Here is a 19,906-nt window from a genome sequence, read left to right as displayed (position 1 = left end):
AGAAAAAAACATTAACTTTTGTCTAAAACCGATCCATGTGACATTATTATTTAGTGGCACAGACAAAACAATGTTAAATAAATAATAATGCTCACTCAATCGTAATTACGATGAATTGGAAAACAAAATTCATTTTCTTGATTTAAAAAAAAAAAAAAAAATCTTCAATTGAAATTCAGAGAGTCTGATTGACAAACTTCAGAGAGTCTGAATGGCAACGAAGGTAAATATCTACACTAAAAGAGATCAATTCTAAAAAATTTCCAGCATGCAATGATGAATCGTACCGTACAAGTCACATGTGCATGACTCACAGAAGGTCGGCAATGGTGGCGAACCGAACGACGTCTTTTGGTTGTGTTCAATCGACTCTTTGAGAGATGCTTCTCCAGAACCCTGTTCCATAGAATTTGTCCCACATTTCATTCTCTAATTCAATCACTTCACTGTCAAACACCATCGGTTTCATCATAAATCTCTCCTCCGGCGAATCGATCAACAGTTCCGTCACGTTGTAGCTGATCGAATGATGAATCAATAACTCACCCGCGTCTGAGCTGCTCCGATCACCATCTACATCTACGCCTTGGACCAACAATCCTTTCTTTAAAAGCCTGCGGCGACGCTTCTTCCTCAACGCCTTCCGGAACAGCCCAGCCGGAACACCGTAAACTGCTAAGACCAACAAGTTCATGAAAGCGAACGGGCAGCAGCAGCAGACCGCCGCACACTCAGCCGTCGTTCCACCTGCGACCTCCGCAAACCGATTGTTGGACGGATGTTGTACTTCTAACAACGGCTGCGGTCCATCCACCGTATACTGCCGGATCACGATTTTTCGAATCGTCATAATAAAAGTATAAAACCAAATCCAGATTCAACTCACACATAAACCACCGAGCCCTTTCTCCTTCCTTATGCAAACAGCGATCCGATTAATAAAGGATAATAAGATTAATCCGATCTTCTAAATCGCCGGAATATGGTACACAGCCGTGAAACAGAAGGATTCCGATGAGAGATTTCCTCCGATCGCCATCCGAGTCGCTGCAAACTTGTGAATCCGCAAGGTCTTAAGGGGTCATATAAGGAAGAAGGGCATAAATGTAATATTTGAGTCATCAAAGGGTTGATATTAATGTTTTCGTAGAGTCCAAAATGGATACTGGATTTTTAGGAGAAAAAGGTACAATAACAGTCCCTCAACATTTTATCTATGTCCTTTTTTAATATTTTATGTTTTTTTTAATAACAAAGTAACTTACAAATTTGAATCGTATATATCGAGAATTCGGATCATAACGGAAAAATCCAAGATTCAAGAATTCGGTTAATCCGAATCATTTTGACACGAATATAAACTTTGGTGCTTTTGATATTAATATGGAAACTAAGATTATGTCATCAAAGACTCCAACTGAATTAGGAAAAGCAAAATGGAAGAATCCGGCTGAATTAGGAAAATTAAAATGAAGAATCAATATAACAAAACATAAAAATCAGTATATTTTAATTATTTTTATGGTTTACCAATTATATTTCAATAAAAGGTAACGAAGTTTAATTAATTTTAATATGCTGACCATTTTGACACGTTTTGACATTCTCTAACGTGTTATAGTGACCACAACGAAAATTTTAAAAAAAATCTGTGGTTTTAATAGAAAGTTTACTGTAAATTTTTTTATTATAAGTCCGGAAGGTATGGAGCGGGAAAGGGGAGCAGGAGGGCTTCCCTTTTACTGGAACACCGCCCCCTGGCAGAGGGAAGCAACCCACGAGAAAGAGGTGGGGGGAGGGGTGCTGCACTCTCTCTCATCATTTATTAGGTAGTTATTATTATTATTATTATTTAAATATTTATAAAATTATATATCTACTAAAAATAAAAATACATCAAAATTCATGATTTTTAATTCCTTACAAAATGAGTATAATATATGTATTAAATATATATATTTTTTAAAAATAAAAAAAATAATGATGGGAGCTTCCCACCCATTCCTTGAGTTTTAGATTAGGAAAAATGAAAGTGAAAAAAAAGATGGTGTGACTCACAAAAAATGAGGGAAACACCCCTCTCATACCCTCTAGTCTAACTATTAAATTTTAGAAAACAGTCTGTTATTAAATTAGTTATTAGATCAAATTGATCCACATAGAAGAAATATAAAATTTAGATTATTTTCCTTAATGAAACAAAAATATAATGGTTAGAAGTTAAAACAACAAAAATAAACAAAATAGATCTTTTATGTAATTTGATTATATATATATATATATATATATATATATATATATATATATATATATATATATATATATATATATATATATATATATATATATATTGAATCGTGGATCATAAAAATGACCTATGCTTCAATTTTAATGATCCATTTTTTTTCAATTTTTTTTTCTCTCGAATGTAGTACTATGCTCGATTTTATGATTTGTATTTTTTTTTTTAGATTTTTTTAAGGTGTCCTCATGAGTCCTCATTTAAAAAAGAATACTCACCTGATCCTGTTTATATATATATATATATATATATATATATATATATATATATATATATATATATATATATATATATATATATATATATATATATATATATATATATATATATATATATATATATATATATATATATATATATAAACAAAAAACCGTATAAAACCCTAAAAATCATAAAAATGCATAAAAAATGCTTAGAGATCACAAAACTTTTTTTTTAAATTTTTATGAAATAATCGCATGTTTTAAAATAAATTTGCTGATTTTTTTTTAATTTTTTTTTTAAAATTTGATTTTTTTTCAGTGAATTTATTAAAAAAAACTGCGATTTTTTTATAAAAAAATTAAAAAAAAAGTTTTGTAATCTCTAAGTATTTTTTATGCATTTTTCTGATTTTTAAGGTTTTTTTGTTTTCCAAATAACCCTTCCCTATATATATATATATATATATATATATATATATATATATATATATATATATATATATATATATATATATATATATATATATATATATATAGGTTCAAATGTGAATTGACATCTATTGTGTGGACGTATGGACAATTCTATTCAATAAGAATGACAAAGAAAATATGGTGTTTGATAATGTGAATACGTTCAATATTACATAATTATTATCATTATCACACATTGTCATTAATTAAATCGTCTATAAGGTTATTATAGATTATTATTATTATTATTATTCTCATTTTGTCAGAATGTTGTTAGGATGTTTATTGAGTCGTATTCTGTAAGAGCGAAAATGAGTGAAAAATGATGTGTGAGAACAAAAATAAATAAGAATTAGTGAAAATGCAATGACATGACAATAATTGTGTGAGGTTGACCGTATTCAAATGACTAAACAATTTATTCTTTTAGTAATTGTCATAGAATATCATTGTCCACACGTCCGCACAGTAGTTGTCCATCCACATTATAACCTAGTCGTGTATATATATATATATATATATATATATATATATATATATATATATATATATATATATATATATATATATATATATTACACGAATCGTCCTTAGTATACGGTCTAAATTGCTCGTTTAGTTTTTATTTTTAATTTTAGTTTTTATTTCAGACATTTTCTTGATTGTTTTAAACTTATATGTTTCACTCATGATATAAAAAGACTATTTTACCCTTTATCCATTTCTTATTTATTTATTATTATACGTTTACAAATTTAAAAACCCCAACCACCTCCCTTACCGTTTTAGAAATCGTTTGCGAATCTTGAGTTTTGGAGTTCTTGAAGCACGTGTACACTGTCTCAATTCCCAGGCAATCGTACCAAAAAGTCGACTTTCTTTTTGATTTCCTTCTTGATCAATGACAACTGAAGCATTGTAGTCATATCCTAAAATTCCCTATTGTATAAAGCACATGTATTTACTATTTTGTGCGTGCACACACACATATTTGATTCCTTCTGCGACATTCGTTCTTTATATCTTAAATCCCTAATTTCAGCCATATGCGAAAGTGATGGTGGTTTGGATGTTTTCCCACATGGGTGTTTTAAATGTTGTTCTTTAGGTGTTTTGTCTCCGTTGTCCTTTCTCTTTTTCGGTATTGTACCAACATACAAACACCCATTTGTGTTTTGTGTTTCTATGCGTCTCCTCCCATCAGTAACAAAAAGACCAAAAATAGGTGACATATAAGGATTATAAGTGAATATGGTGGGGTGAGGACAGAGGCTCAGGGGTGGTAGGAGTGGGGTGAGAAGAGATATATATTTTAATAATTAAAATAATTTAACAAATGAATTAAAAACATAAAAAAGTAATTAGTAAGAGCAATATAATCATTTTATGTCATTCGTGACGAAACGTGTAACTATTAAATATACTAAGGGATGGTCCAAATTCAAAGTAAAAATTATAGACTAAACATGCAATTTAAGCTATACACGAAGGACGATTCGTGTAATTTATTCTTATATCAATAAATATACTCTAGGGATAATATATATCAATAATATTGTTCTTTTTTCTTCGGGTGGTCATACGTTTCACACACAAACACATCATTTTCAGCCAGTGATGAATTAGCCAATATGACGTGTTTTGACGAAAATACATCTAGATTATTTCAAAGAAATTATGGATTTTAATAATAACATTAACGAATTTTCAAAATCTTTAATGTCACTGAAGATTTGAATCCATAGACGTCAACGATGCATAAATACAGAATTTAAATAATCAATAGAACTCCTTTTTATTTCATCCTTCAAGGTTTATATCTTTAATGTTTAATTTGAATAATTATAGTTTATGGTAAAATAAAAACTAGATTTAAAGTTTGCCATTGCTTTTCTTGTTTCGAGTTTCGACCATCAAAGTGCCGACTTGAGCATGTATTTATTTATTTTCTATAAAAATTAAAACACATGAAATTGACATCTTTTGTCCTCTAATATACGGAATTATGCAAAATGTTTCCTTCACAAAAATCAGATAAATATTCTTTTCTTTCTAGAGATTGGTGTGGCAGAAGGTCAAAAATGACTTTTTAGTCCATATCCTTGTAAGTACTATATTCTTTTTGTGTTCATCAAGGTTAGATGTATCTACCAGAAGATAAGATCAAATGGACCAAACGAAAGAACTTTACACAAGATCAGTCATATTCTTCTATATTTGCTACCTCCCTCCTAACTAATATTTGGTAATAATCGTTTCATCATATATAAACATTATATAATAATTAAAATGTCCATAACAAACCTACTTAAAAATCATTACACCCGTTTCTAAAGGTTACATGTTTTAACCTTAATTTATGAAACATGTTGTTTAGTTTGTGATTTGTGAAAGCATTAATTATAAGAACCAATCATTTTGTGTATTCTGTGTTGTGGTATTGATCCATGTCTGATGCACATGAATCCAAGTCAGCCCTTCTGCAGGTTTCACCCCCTAAAACCAACAAAAACACATCAAGAAACACTAAAGGGTAATATAGTCATTAATGATAGTTTTGAAAGCCCTTACCTTTGAGCTAACTACAACAGTTGTCAAACAACCCTGTTGCTTTTCACCAGTTTGTTCCCATTTCTTGAACTTCACAAGCCACGTGTCTGAATCAATCTGTGATGGGAAAATTTGATCAACCCAAACTCGATATTGTTTTCCCTTTTTGTCCCCACAACAGTTTTTTAGTTTATCAATGCAATCATGAAGAGATTGCTCAACTCCACATGGATGAACAAACACACCAGAAGCAGACTGCATAAAGAAATATGTATAAAGATTGATGAATATTCTTATGATTGCTTTTACTTGGGAATGTAAGGGTAAAATGGTCATTTAGTAACATACGCAAACAGATTTGAGGTTGCTCAAATAGACATCAGGACTTTCAACTTCTGCACGTCGCCACCTCTCGAAAAACAAGTAAAATTTGACTACTTCATATGCAGGGTCAAAATGGTCCAACTTTGCATCTGAAAGATCGGTTACATCTCTAGATGATATATTTGTCCCCAAATTGAAATGACCAATAGCTTCTATGATACCACCTGCACACCTGTCATTTGCATGGATGATTTTAGGGTTATTTTTGGCATTTTCAGCATGCCACTGCAACAATTCTTCCTGTGCATTGTTCACCATGACACCATGGACATCTGGAATGGTGAAAAGCTCAGCATCATTCCCTGAATCTCCACATGCAAGGGTATTTTGGGGTAATTTACCCTCGTCTTTTAATTTTTTATGTAGATAAGCAAGAGCTTGTCCTTTCCCAGCACCTTGGGGTAAAATATCCAAATCCATCCCACCACTGTAAATTATTTTGACATCTAACTGACAAACAAGAAAAAAAATTGATGAATAATTAAATATGTCATTAAACTTTTTAAAAAATGAAGTTCAATTCTCACCCCTCGGTTGACTAGACTTTCAGAAAGTATCTTCATTACTTCCTGAGCTTTTTCTTTCTTGACAAAGAAGCTAGCTTTATGTTGGCGTTGCTCAGTTTCAGGCTTAAAAAATCAAAATTATTGTAGTTATAACTAACTGGAGAGGAGATAAATATTTATGATGCTATCTATGAATGATTTTGATACCTGTAATGTGAGTTCTGGAATCTTGCTTGTTTCTTCAGAGACTATCTTTTTATCCCATTTTTTATTCAAAAACTCAACCCAACCTTCATCTGGCACCATGTTGTTACCATATGTTATCTCAGTTCCCACAGACATTATGGTTATGTCTGGGGTTAACATGGGCTTCTCTTTCCTTAACTGTTTGTACAATGTAGGTGATCTTCCTGTTGAGAACACTAGCAGTGAATCATGGCGATATTTAGCCTCCCATAACGCATTGAACCTTAGTATAGAAAGGTTCTCAGGATCATGATGATCAACCTGCAATAAGTCCATAAAGGTAGGCTTAATTGGTGCAATTAGTCTTGGTTTAGTTTTAGGAACATGATACATCTAAATGTGAAGAATTGGACTCTCGAATCTCCATGAATGTAGCACCTACCATGGTGTGATCAAGATCTGATACGATCATGAGACGTGGAGAACTAGTAAACCTGTCCATGATTGTCCTTGTCGCTAAACCCTGCAAAACCAGTAGCAAGGTTAGTCCTGAGTTATACACTTAGTAGTGAATGATGGTTAATCTCGCCCATAAACTTGCATTCCGAATCTAAACCATGTGATGAATATAGGTATATACAGGGAAAATCACATTTCCAGGACTTAGATTAAACAAGCAATTAAGACAATGATTAGAAGGAAGTGTAATCAATCGTGAAACATGATGAAATTATTTAATATACATTCATGAACATTTATAATTGAAGTCACTCATCAAAATCAAAGAAGTGAAGAACTTCTTTGATCTCGCAAACGACTCGTTTAGGAAAAAAAACAGGGCTCTGTAACCGACTAACGGAAATCAAAATAAAGTCCGGGAACAACATGCCTCAATTAGGAAATGTGCAGGTGAACAATTAACATGAAATCGATTTCCGATGAATAGTTTTTTCAGCGTAAACAAATCGAGATGCAAAATGCATGTTCCGTTCTGAGAGACAGAGAGATTTCTTACCGGGGAAAACAGGGCTACCGAATCAGACAAGATGATGGTGATAAGTAACGAATGGAAACCTAAAATTGCGACATTGATTGGTAAATTCGTGACCTTCAAATTTTGTTAGCCCTAACAACACAGAGATCAGAGATGGTTGATGAAAACTTGAAAAGCATTGATCCAAGTTCTGTGGCGTTGTCTTGTCTCATCTCTCATGTCACCTTCACCTCGCCATGATATTTTTTCGTTAAAATCAGTTTGTATCTGTCGACTACAACATCTTCTATACAACCGGGGCCCATACGAGGCCACACGTCTGATGGAGGTTTTGAAAGTATTTATTTTTTGTCAGATTAAATATTAGTTTTAATTTTGTTTTATAAGACTTGTCAGACGTAAAACTTTTTTTCCAAAAAAAAGTTAAGGTTTTTATTATTTATTTATTACTTTTTTTGAAAAAAATTATATAAAACCGAATATTTAATCTGAAAAAACTTAATATATAACTAGAAAAGTGTCCCCCGTTTTGCGGGTTCGGAAGCCTTCAATGTCGTTTTTCAAAAATCCTTCAATGATGTTTTTTTGTTATAGTTAAATGGTACTGCGTTTAGGGGTTAGCAAAAACCGCACCGCAATTAAAATTAACCGCAATCGATAAACCGCAACCGCAATAGAAACCAACGGTGAGGTTTTCTATTTTTCAAAAACCGCAAATTTGCAGTGCGGTTATTAGTTTTTAAAAACCGCAAAAAAACCACACCGCACTGCATTTATTATACACAACTTTTTTTTTATTAATTGTTAATATATTAAATATTAAAAATAAGACACGTTTCATGAATGAAAGATTAATAAAATACTAGAATACAAAAATATGGGTTTTTGTTATGTTTAACTTTGAAAAATTATGAAATTAAACAATTTTAAGAAATTTATTGTTAATTACTATTAATTTGATGTTTTTAAGATATTAATTGTTTGTGATTTAAGTTAATTGTCTTATACATTATGGTTTTATTATTATTATTATTATTATTATTATTATTATTATTATTATTATTATTACAAGTAATATGTTTGAACTCTTAAAACCGTTTGAGCTCTAAACTATGGTTAAAAACCACACAAAATAACCGCACCAAATCCATGCAGTTAATAACCGCAACACAGAAAAAACAAAACCGCACCGCAAAAATAACTGCCTAACCGCATCGCAAAAATAACCGCACCAAGCTGTTTTGAAAATGGATTAACCGCAATTGCAGTTAGTGGTGAGGTTTTAGTTAATAACCGCACCGAACCGCACCGCGCTCACCCCTAACTGTGTTTAATATTCAATAGCTTGATTACCACGTTTCTATCAACCGTAGAGTAAAAACCCAATTTCTTTTCAAAAGAAACCGGAAACCAAATTCAAAGCCTACCATACCATATCAAAGATATAGCATACACAAATAGTAATGAAAAACATAAAAAAAAAAAACTATAGTCCTTTAGCAGTTCATGAATGAACAAATAAAACCGTTGATTCAATAATGTGTATGTAACCTCACAACCTCTTTGTTCTCCAATTGATCCAACATCTCTTTACCCTTGTGAGAAAATTCACGACCACCCTCTTTTGCAACCTCTCCTTAACTATGACATCCCCAAAATCTCGGCCAGAAAAGACCGGTATCATTTATGCTTTTTAAACATTTTTAGAGTAAATCCTTTTGATTTTTAAAAGATATGCGGAATTTGTTCCCAAAAACAAAACATGATAAAATAGATTTTTATCAAAACATTTCATAAAGAAATATGATTTTATTTCATAATAAAAAATCGGGATGTCATGTTCCGATATAGATCATAAAGCATAAACGATAACATTACAAGTCATTCAACAAATATATACATATACAGATTTGTAAACAAAACAACTTGATGATTCATCCATCTTATGCCCTTGCGCCACTTCCTGTAATACAAATAAACTAAGTGGGTCAGGCTTGGGAGCCTGGTGAGCATATAGGGTTTTCAACCCACAATAAATAATTATATTTAAATTCAACAATCAACAATAACCCGATTATCCATTCCCGTTATCCTCACTTTACGTCCCTAAAACAACATCTATTATAAGGAACTTAATTTAGGATTTTTCATCGGGACGGACATTACTGTAGAGGGGCTTCCTCAACAATAAGTGTCCTAAGGCAACCATGTGGGGGGTAGTGTACACCGGTGAACACATCGTTCATAACACCTACAGGTTATGAGCCTGCTAACGTTCCACATGATTGTCTAGAATAGTCTGTGGTCGTCATCCATACTCTGTTAAATGACTAGAATAACACCAACAACATCGAGTCTCTCATTTGTTTATTACACACTAATTATCTACCCATGTTCTACCCAACATATTAGTAGATAAAAATATACATTTTTATACAAAGTTTAAAACCTATATAGCATGCTCGATCAATACATTTTTCCACATAACAGATGAGGCACACACACATAACACGTATTTCATAGAGAAAAAATCAAATCTATGAGATAGAAGAAAGTGAATATACATTCACACATATAATCAACAAAGTATACACGTACACGTATTCCGTATAAAATACTTCATAATAATGTGTTAGAAGAAAATGACTACACACTCACTTGATCAGAAGATGATCGGGCAGCACTACGACTTGCAGAAGTAGTGTTTCTCCGTAGATCTGGAAGATCTTCACAAAAACCGGGCTCCTCGCGGGCATGGCTTCGGCTCGGAAATCTCACTTCTCGGGATCCTCGGGGCTTCGTAACTTGCTTCGGGGCTCGGGAATGATACCAGGGCTTCGGGATATGATTGCCATGCAAATCGAGGCAAAAACTAGAGAGAAGAAAGAGCTTGAACAAGAGAAAATGGCTGATCTCGGTTTCTATTTATAGGCTGCTGGGTCTGGGATTACGCTGGGCGTAATTTCCAGGTACGCTGGGCGTACTTTGACGTCACTATATGCTTCAATTGGTGGCACTCGAGTATTGGTCAGAGAAGTTTCATCCCTCTGAGTACGCTGGGCGTACTCAAATTACGCTCGGCGTAATTTGACTCGTCAAACTTCTAAATTGCGTAACTATCGCATACGAGCTCCGTTTTCGACGTTCTTTATATCCACGCGTAGGTCAGACCATACTCTACAACTTTCATTTAGACTCCGTCGGCTAATTTTGACTTTTATTTTTATTATTTATTTTTAGAAGGCCGGGACAGAAAAACTTCGTTATAAATTCATAAATTCTTCGTCCAACGTCCGTTATTGCCTAACTTTTAATCGTTTCACTATTAACAATGAGATCTTCGATTCTCGTTTAGATTGTTTCGGCCAAAAAACCGCTCGATCTCAAATCGAGTATTCGGGCTGCATACTGCCAAGTCGAAACTTCAGAAAATCATAACTTTCTCATACGAAGTCAGATTTGGGCGTTTTATATATATTCAGAAACCTCGTTTCGGCCACTACAACTTTATGCAAAGATATCGAGTTTATTTTACACTTAAATTTTGACGCTCATTTTATTCTTAATTCATTAAATTATAATAATTAAGAAAATACACACATAATTCACATAATTCATGTAACTCACAAATAATACATTTTTATTATTTCAAATTGGGTTACAAAGGTTAACCTAGACTATTACATCAACATTAATGACAAGCCCAGAAACACAGGCGTTACAATTCTCTCCACCTTAGAATGATTCCATCCCCGGAATCACACATCAACAAACAAATGCGGATAGCGACCCATCATGTCACTCTCCGTCTCCCAGGTGAGATTCGGCCCATTCGTGTGTTTCCAACGGACAAGCACTAACTCGACCATCTTACGTCGCAACTTCTTAGTCTTCGGTCAACGATTGCCTCTGGTTCTTCAATCAACCTTTTGTTCTCATCGATTCTCAACTCCGAAAGTGGAATCATGTCGGGAACTTCTCCCGTGAACTTCCTCAAATAACACACATGAAAAGTGTTATGGATCCTATTCATTTCTTCTGGTAGTTCGAGCTTGTAAGCTTGGTCCCCAATTCTATGAAGAACTTTAAACGGTCCAATAAACCTTGGACTTAACTATCCCCTTTTACCAAATCTTATAAGTCCCTTCCACAGCGAGACTTTAAGCAAAACCGAATCTCCAACTTCAAAAGTCGCCGGTCTTCGCTTTTTTTCAGCATAACTCTTTTGACGATCCTGAGCTGCTAACATTCTCTCCCTAATTATTTTCAACTTTTCAACAATTTGATGAACTATCTCTGGTCCCATAAACTGCTTTTCCCCAGCCTCAAGCCAACAAGACGGCGTACGACACTTCTGTCCATACAAAGCTTGATAAGGTGTCATCTTTATGCTCGAGTGGAAACTATTATTGTAGGAAAATTCTACCAATGGTAAATGTTCATCCCAATTACCTTGGAATTCCAGGGTACATGCTCTCAGCATATCTTCAAGTGTTTGTATCGTCCGTTCGCTCTGACCATCAGTCTGCGGATGGTAAGCTGTACTTAAACACAACTTGGTACCCAATTCCTCTTGTAGACTTTTCCAAAATCGTGAGGTGAAACGACTGTCACGATCTGACACAATTGTTAACAGAACACCGTGAAGCCTCACAATTTCCTTTACGTAAGAATTCGCAAGCTTTTCCATAGACCATTTCTCATTGGCTTCTATGAAATGCGCACTCTTAGTGAATCGATCAACGACTACCCAAATCATGTCGTGACCACCTTTTGTTCTGGGCAGTTTAGTGACAAAATCCATAGCAATGTCTTCCCACTTACCCATGGGTACAGGTAAAGGTTCTAAACTCCCATATGGTTTCTAATGTTGTGTCTTGACTCTCGCACAGGTCACACACTCCGCCACATACTTCGCAATGTCGAGCTTCATCGTCGGCCACCAGTAATAGGGTTTCAGGTCCTTATACATCTTTGTGCTACCGGGATGAATGGAGTACATGGTTTTGTGAGCTTCTTCCATCAGAAGATCTCTTATTCCTCCTGACTTAGGTACCCAAATCCGATCTTGGAACACCTTCAGTCCATGAGTGTTTATACCGAACACCAACGTTTTGCCCAAACGTTCCCCCTTTCGGTCATTCTTCTCAGAAGCTTCCTCTTGAGCTTTCTTTATACTTTCCACAATGGTCGAGACAACTTCAATTCTCAACGCTCTTGGCCTTTTTCTTCCAAGATTGACCTTCCGACTGAGAGCATCAGCAACAACATTTGCTTTACCGGGGTGGTAAAGTATCTCACAGTCGTAGTCTTTAAGTAACTCTAGCCAGCGTCGTTGTCTCATATTCAATTCCTTCTGGCTAAAGAGATATTGGAGACTCTTATGATAAATGAAAAGTTTGCACTTCGTGCCATAGAGGTAATGCCTCCATATTTTCAGAGCGAATACTACCGCTGCCAACTCCAAATCATGAGTCGGGTAGTTCTTTTCATGCTCTTTTAGCTGTCGAGATGCATATGCGATCACCTTATCTCTTTGGGTCAAAACGCAACCTAATCCAACACGCATCACTATAAACAACGAAGTCTTCAACCCCATCGGGTAGAGAAAGAATCGGTGTCTCGCATAGCTTCTTCTTTAGTTTCTCGAATGCTTCTTTATGCTTATCACTCCAAGCATAGGTAGCTCCTTTGTGGGTCAAAGCTGTCAATGGACTAGCGATCGAAGAAAAGCCTTGGATAAACCTTCGGTAATATCCAGTTAATCCCAAAAAGCTTCGGATCTCCGTGGGACTTTTTGGTTGTTCCCACTTCATTACAACTTCAATCTTTGCTGGATCAACCATTATACCTTCTTGGTTGACCACGTGACCCAAGAATTGGACTTCTCGAATCCAAAAATCACATTTGGAGAACTTAGCATACAACTTCTCCTTCTTCAAGACTTCTAACACTTCTCGCAAGTGTCTACCATGCTCCTCCTCTTCGAGTAAATCAGAATGTCATCTATGAACACTATCACAGATTTATCTAGGAACGGATTACAAACCCTGTTCATTAAATCCATGAATGCTGCTGGAGCATTGGTTAGTCCAAACGACATAACCAAAAACTCGTAGTGTCCATATCGTGTTCTGAATGCAGTCTTCTCTATATCCTGCTCTCTTACTTTTAGCTGATGATATCCTGACCTCAGGTTGATCTTTGAAAAATAACTTGAACCTTGTAGTTTATCGAACAGGTCATCAATCCTCAGCAACGGATATCTATTCTTTATCGTTGCCTTGTTCAGCTCTCTGTAATTGATGCACATCCTCATACTTCCATCTTTTTTCTTCACGAATAACACCGAAGCTCCCCAGGGCGATGAACTAGGTCTTATGAAACCTTTGTCCAATAACTCCTGAAGTTGCATCATCAGCTCCTTCATCTCCGTCGGTACTAGTCGGTAAGGTGCTTTTGCTATTGGCGTCGTCCCTGGTAACAAGTCGATCCGAAATTCTACTTGCCGATCGGGCGGTAATCCAGAAAGATCTTTGGGAAATACCTCCGGATAATCACACACAACGGGAATATTTTGCATCACCTTCTTTTCCTTCTTAGCATCGATCACGAATGCTAAGTATGATGTACACCCCTTGGTCAAACATTTTCTGGATTTCATTAGAGAAATGATTCCAGAATTTACTCTGCGTTTGTCTCTATACACCATAAATGATTCCTTCCCAGGCGGGTTCACTTTCACTATTTTCTTCTTACATAAAATTTCGGCATCATTGGCGCTAAGCCAACCCATTCCCAAAACGATGTCGAAACTGTTAAGTTCTATAGGCAATAATTCCTCGTGGAACTTATTCCCATTCAAGTCAATTAAGATGTTTTTCATACGATGGCTAAAAGGTACAAACTTGCCACTAGCAACTTCGACTAATAAAGCATTATCTAGTCTATCGACAGGCAAAGCTAGTTTTCTACCAAATTCATGCGAAATAAAGGAGTAGTTGGCTCCAGATCAAATAAAATTTAGGCAAGCAATTTGTTTACGATAAAGGTACCTGAAGCGACATTAGCTTCATCTTTGGCAGCTTCCAGTGTCATCTGGAATGCTCTCGCCTTCAGCTTTGGCGGAATGTTGGGTTTTGCTGCCTCCTTCTTCTTCGGACAATCTCTTGAGATGTGCCCTTCCTCACCATAACCATAACAAACATTCTTGGTGAGGGTGCAGTCGTTGGCATAATGCCCTGGATTTCCACATTTGAAGCATGTGGCTTCCCCGCCGCACTTCCCATGGTGCTTCTTCTTACACTTGTCGCACCATTTCGCCTCTACCTTTCCTCCACTTCCTCTCGAACCAGATTTTGAGAATTTACTTTTCTTGATGGACCCTGAAGATTCCTCGAACTTCCTCTTTTCACCAACCTCTGACCTTTCCAGACCTTTTTCCTTGATCTGGGTCTCAACATTTCTAGCAGCCTAGATGACGGCTTTCAATGTGGTTGCTTGCTTAACCATTGGACCATAGTCCGCTGGTAGTCCGTGGGCAAACTTGTTGACCTTAGAGAGTTCTGTTGGTACCAAATATGGGATAAACTTCATCTTTTCTGTGAAACTAGCAGCGTATTCAGTAACGCTCAATTTCCCTTTCTTCAAATTCTGAAACTCATTACTGATTTCCAGAAGGTCCTGCTCGGAGCAGTATTGCAGTTTTAGTTGTTCCACAAAGTCTTCCCAAGACATTTTGCTTGCTTCTCCCTTGGGCATAGAATCAGCTAACAACTTCCACCAACTCAACACGCCAGATTTTAGCAGAGGGATCACAAGAGCGGTCTTTTGCCTGTTGCTGCATTCACAACTTTCAAACATTGTCTCCATTTCGGAGATCCAGTCCATAACTTGCACCGGTGTCGGGCTTCCGGATAGACATGGTGGTTTGGATGCCATGAAATCCTTATACTTGCACCCACGACCATCATTTCCTCCATACTGATTGTTGTGTCTAACCACTGGTGGGTCGTCTTGACCAATGATCCCACTAAAGTTTCCTCCTTCAGACTGCCCTCCATTCTCCTCGGGCTCTTCCACTTGAATTGACGATTCTTCACGATTCTGCCTAAGCAGACATCTTGTTTCTTCCATCTGACGATCCAACATCATTTGAATCATCATTTGTACACCAGCCATTGTTATCGGCTCAGGTGCTGCTGCTACGACAGGTATTTGCTCAATCACTGGTGGTTGATTCCTGTTTTCATCCGCATTTCCAACTCCACATCTTGTTCTCACCATTTTTGATCTATACACCGAATAAGGTGAAATTAGATCCTCATTCACGATAGAATTTCAATTCATCCTTATTACTCCAAACGATTACATGCTAGTTCTAATAACGTAGACATACGCTTAGAATCCTACACACATAAGGTTTCCAGATCCGGTCGACAACAGACCATAGATCCGAACAAATAATATCATATATGCCAACATATAACATTTAGCACATAAAAGCATTTTAGGCAACTTTCCTAAAATAAACTAGTGCTCGTGTCTGAAATATAACAGACACACATCTAACAACCTTCACTTAGCATTCTAAGTTTAAGTCTAGAAATCCTACAAATTCCTAGTTCGCAACTAATGCTCTGATACCAACTGTGACATCCCCAAAATCTCGGCCAGAAAAGACCGGTATCATTTATGCTTTTTAAATATTTTCAGATTAAATCCTTTTGATTTTTAAAAGAGATGCGGAATTTGTTCCCGAAAACAAAACATGATAAAATAGATTTTTATCAAAACATTTCATAAAGAAATATGATTTTATTTCATAATCAAAAATCAGGATGTCATGTTCCGATACAGATTATAAAGCATAAACGATAACATTACAAGTCATTCAACAAATGTATACATATACAGACTTGTAAACAAAACAACTTGATGATTCATCCATCTTATGCCCTTGCGCCACTTCCTGTAATACAAATAAACTGAGTGGGTCAGGCTTGGGAGCCTGGTGAACATATAGGCTTTTCAACCCACAATAAATAATTATATTTAAATTCAACAATCAACAATAACCCGATTATCCATTCCCGTTATCCTCACTTTACGTCCCTAAAACAACATCTATTATAAGGAACTTGATTTAGGATTTTTCATCGGGACAGACATTACTGCAGAGGGGCTTCCTCAACAATAAGTGTCCTAAGGCAACCATGTGGGGGGTAGTGTACACCGGTGAACACATCGTTCACAACACCTACAGGTTATGAGCCTGCTAGCATTCCACATGACTGTCTAGAATAGTCTGTGGTCGTCATCCATACTCTGTTAAATGACTAGAATAACACCAACAACATCGAGGCTCTCATTTGTTTATTACACACCAATTATCTACCCATGTTCTACCCAACATATTAGTAGATAAAAATATACATTTTTATACGAAGTTTAAAACCTATATAGCATGCTCGATCAATACATTTTTCCACATAACAGATGAGGCACACACACATAACACGTATTTCATAGAGAATAAATCAGATCTATAAGATAGAAGAAAGTGAATATACATTCACACATATAATCAACAAAGTATACACGTAACACGTATTCCGTATAAAATACTTCATAATAATGTGTTAGAAGAAAATGACTACACACTCACTTGATCAGAAGATGATCGGGCAGCACTACGGCTTGCAGAAGTAGTGTTTCTCCGTAGATCTGGAAGATCTTCACAAAAACCGGGCTCCTCGCGGGCAGGGCTTCGGCTCGGAAATCTCACTTCTCGGGATCCTCGGGGCTTCGTAACTTGCTTCGGGGCTTCGGGATATGATTGGCATGCAAATCGAGGCAAAAACTAGAGAGAAGAAAGAGTATGAACAAGAGAAAATGGCTGATCTCGGTTTCTATTTATAGGCTGCTGGGTCTGGGATTACGCTGGGCGTAATTTCCAGGTACGCTGGGCGTACTTTGACGTCACTATATGCTTCAATTGGTGGCACTCGAGTATTGGTCAGAGAAGTTTCATCCCTCTGAGTACGCTGGGCGTACTCAAATTACGCTCGGCGTAATTTGACTCGTCAAACTTCTAAATTGCGTAACTATCGCATACGAGCTCCGTTTTCGACGTTCTTTATATCCACGCGTAGGTCAGACCATACTCTACAACTTTCATTTAGACTCCGTCGGCTAATTTTGACTTTTATTTTTATTATTTATTTTTAGAAGGCCGGGACAGAAAAACTTCGTTATAAATTCATAAATTTTTCGTTCAACGTCCGTTATCGCCTAACTTTTCATCGTTTCGCTACTAACAACGAGAGCTTCGATTCTCGTTTAGATTGTTTCGGCCAAAAAACCGTTCGATCTCAAATCGAGTATTCGGGCTGCATACTGCCAAGTCGAAACTTCAGAAAATCATAACTTCCTCATACGAAGTCAGATTTGGACGTTCTATATATATTCGGAAACCTCGTTTCGGCCACTACAACTTTATGCAATGATATCGAGTTTATTTTACACTTAAATTTTGACGCTCATTTTACTCTTAATTCATTAAATTATAATAATTAAGAAAATACACACATAATTCATGTAACTCACAAATAATACATTTTTATTATTTCAAATTGGGTTACAAAGGTTAACCTAGACTATTACATCAACATTAATGACAAGCCCAGAAACACAGGCGTTACATTAACCCCACATAAAAAATATGCCATTAACCGAAAGAAAGTAAGTACAATTACCACATTAAACATCATTGTGAAGTGTTCTTTATATATGGTATAATTACCGCATTAAACATCATTGTGAAGTGGAGGCGGTGGAACCATAGGGACCTATCTTGCATATATAATAAAATTGAGAATTGTATAATATATAATAAAGTTGAGGGACCATTTCTATAAACTTGAGAATTAGTATAATATATAATAAAGTTGAGGGACCATTTCTGCCAACATATATAATAAAGTTGAGAATTAGTATAATATATAATAAAATTGAGGGACCATTTCTATAAAGTTGAGAATTAGTATAATATATAACAAAGTTAAGGGGTCAGTTTTGCCCAAAGTCTTAAAAGATTAGTGTAGTTAATTAATTACTTTCGTTAATTATTTTTACATGTATAGTTTTTCTATTTTAATTTTACTCATTAATAAATTAGCGAACGTATCGAATCGTATCATAATATTAATGAACTTTTACTTATATCTAGGGAGTAATGTTTATTCAAAATTAACGAACCGGTCATATCCACGTCAAGATTCAGCTTCAAGATATTAAAGTAAATCACCTAACATATGTTTCATAGCCATGATACTAATGCCCATACAAACAACATGGATGGGAATATCAAAGAACTTAGTTTACCTAAGTATCAACAATCAAAAGAGTTACAATGAGAACTAGAAGAAGTGTAATTGAACATAATAGTACCAAGTATGCATAAATACTAGTTTAGACTTTAGGGAGTGCAAGAAAATTAAAATAAGGTTTAATTCGGTTTCTTTTCAAAAAATGCTAGAAAATTAAAAGAAGGTTTAATTAAAGTATGTACTCACCGAGCTAAAAGAAAAAAAAACGTTTTTTAATCAAACGAATTCAAGGTATATGGGTTATGCAATGGACAGAAGAGCCAAAGGGAGAAGTTGTTAGTGGACAAAGTGGAGATTGTGATGGTGGTATGGTTACTGTCTCACTGGTGCCAATGTATGGTGGTGCTTTATCAGGGGTGTTTGTAGACGAGAACAGAGGATGCAAAGGCGTGGAGGAGTGGGCGGAGTTGATGGGAGACAAAGGCATGGAGGAGAGGAGTGCGATGCATCGATGTGAGACATAGGTGTGGAGAAATGGGCAGTGTCGATGAGAGGTAAATGAGTGGTAGAGGGATGGCTGGCATGATAACAACTTTTACGAAGAGGAATATGGGTCTTGAACAACAAACAACTCTCAAGGGAAAGACATGCGAAAGTGAAATGATAGGGTTTAGAAGATGTCTTTCGAGAATAAAAGTTATTCTTCTGAAGAAAAAAAGTCAAGCACATATTATTACGAATGATATATTTTAGCTATGTCTTGTTGCCGGTAGACATAAGTGATGAAAATGCATTTTTCAAAAGAAAAAAAAAACAAACAACAAGAACACCAAAGTCTTGTAATACCATTTGTTATTATATTTCATAGAAATCTTCGAAAATGTCCTAAAATTTTATCATAATTTACGAAAAAGTCCCAAACTAAAATTGTTTACGAAAAAACATGAATTACCGGTAAAAATGACTGTTTGACCCATTTT

General features: G+C 35.5%; 2 protein-coding genes across 2 annotated transcripts; both read right to left on the bottom strand.

The window, feature by feature from the left end:
* Positions 1–361: 361 nt before the first annotated feature.
* On the bottom strand, positions 362–850 carry LOC111916539 (uncharacterized). Its single transcript, XM_023912202.1, has one exon. It carries the CDS (start codon positions 848–850, stop codon positions 362–364), a length of 489 nt encoding a protein of 162 aa, XP_023767970.1.
* A 4,381-nt stretch (positions 851–5,231) lies between these two features.
* Positions 5,232–7,863, bottom strand: LOC111916621 (sucrose-phosphatase 1). Its single transcript, XM_023912289.3, has 7 exons — positions 7,618–7,863; positions 7,045–7,125; positions 6,624–6,923; positions 6,438–6,539; positions 5,875–6,360; positions 5,548–5,781; positions 5,232–5,472 (listed from the first exon to the last, which is right to left on the bottom strand). The coding sequence occupies exons 2-7, from the start codon at positions 7,102–7,104 to the stop codon at positions 5,377–5,379; spliced, it is 1,278 nt and encodes a 425-aa protein (XP_023768057.1). The 5' UTR covers positions 7,105–7,125; positions 7,618–7,863; the 3' UTR covers positions 5,232–5,376.
* Positions 7,864–19,906: the final 12,043 nt, after the last annotated feature.

Source organism: Lactuca sativa, chromosome 1 (assembly GCF_002870075.4).
Source record: "Lactuca sativa cultivar Salinas chromosome 1, Lsat_Salinas_v11, whole genome shotgun sequence".
In the NCBI taxonomy this organism is placed as follows: domain Eukaryota; kingdom Viridiplantae; phylum Streptophyta; class Magnoliopsida; order Asterales; family Asteraceae; genus Lactuca; species Lactuca sativa.
Note: the sequence above shows the minus strand (reverse complement) of the source record. Positions and strands in the feature narration are given on the sequence as shown.

Coding starts and splice junctions, on each gene's coding strand:
- LOC111916539 (XM_023912202.1), bottom strand. CDS start 850: ATGACGATTCGAAAAATCGTGATCCGGCAGTATACGGTGGATGGACCG.
- LOC111916621 (XM_023912289.3), bottom strand. CDS start 7,104: ATGGACAGGTTTACTAGTTCTCCACGTCTCATGATCGTATCAGATCTT. Junction 6,361..6,437: donor AAAGTCTAGTCAACCGAGGG/GTGAGAATTGAA, acceptor CTTGTTTGTCAG/TTAGATGTCAAAATAATTTA. Junction 5,782..5,874: donor GCAACCTCAAATCTGTTTGC/GTATGTTACTAA, acceptor TTCTTTATGCAG/TCTGCTTCTGGTGTGTTTGT.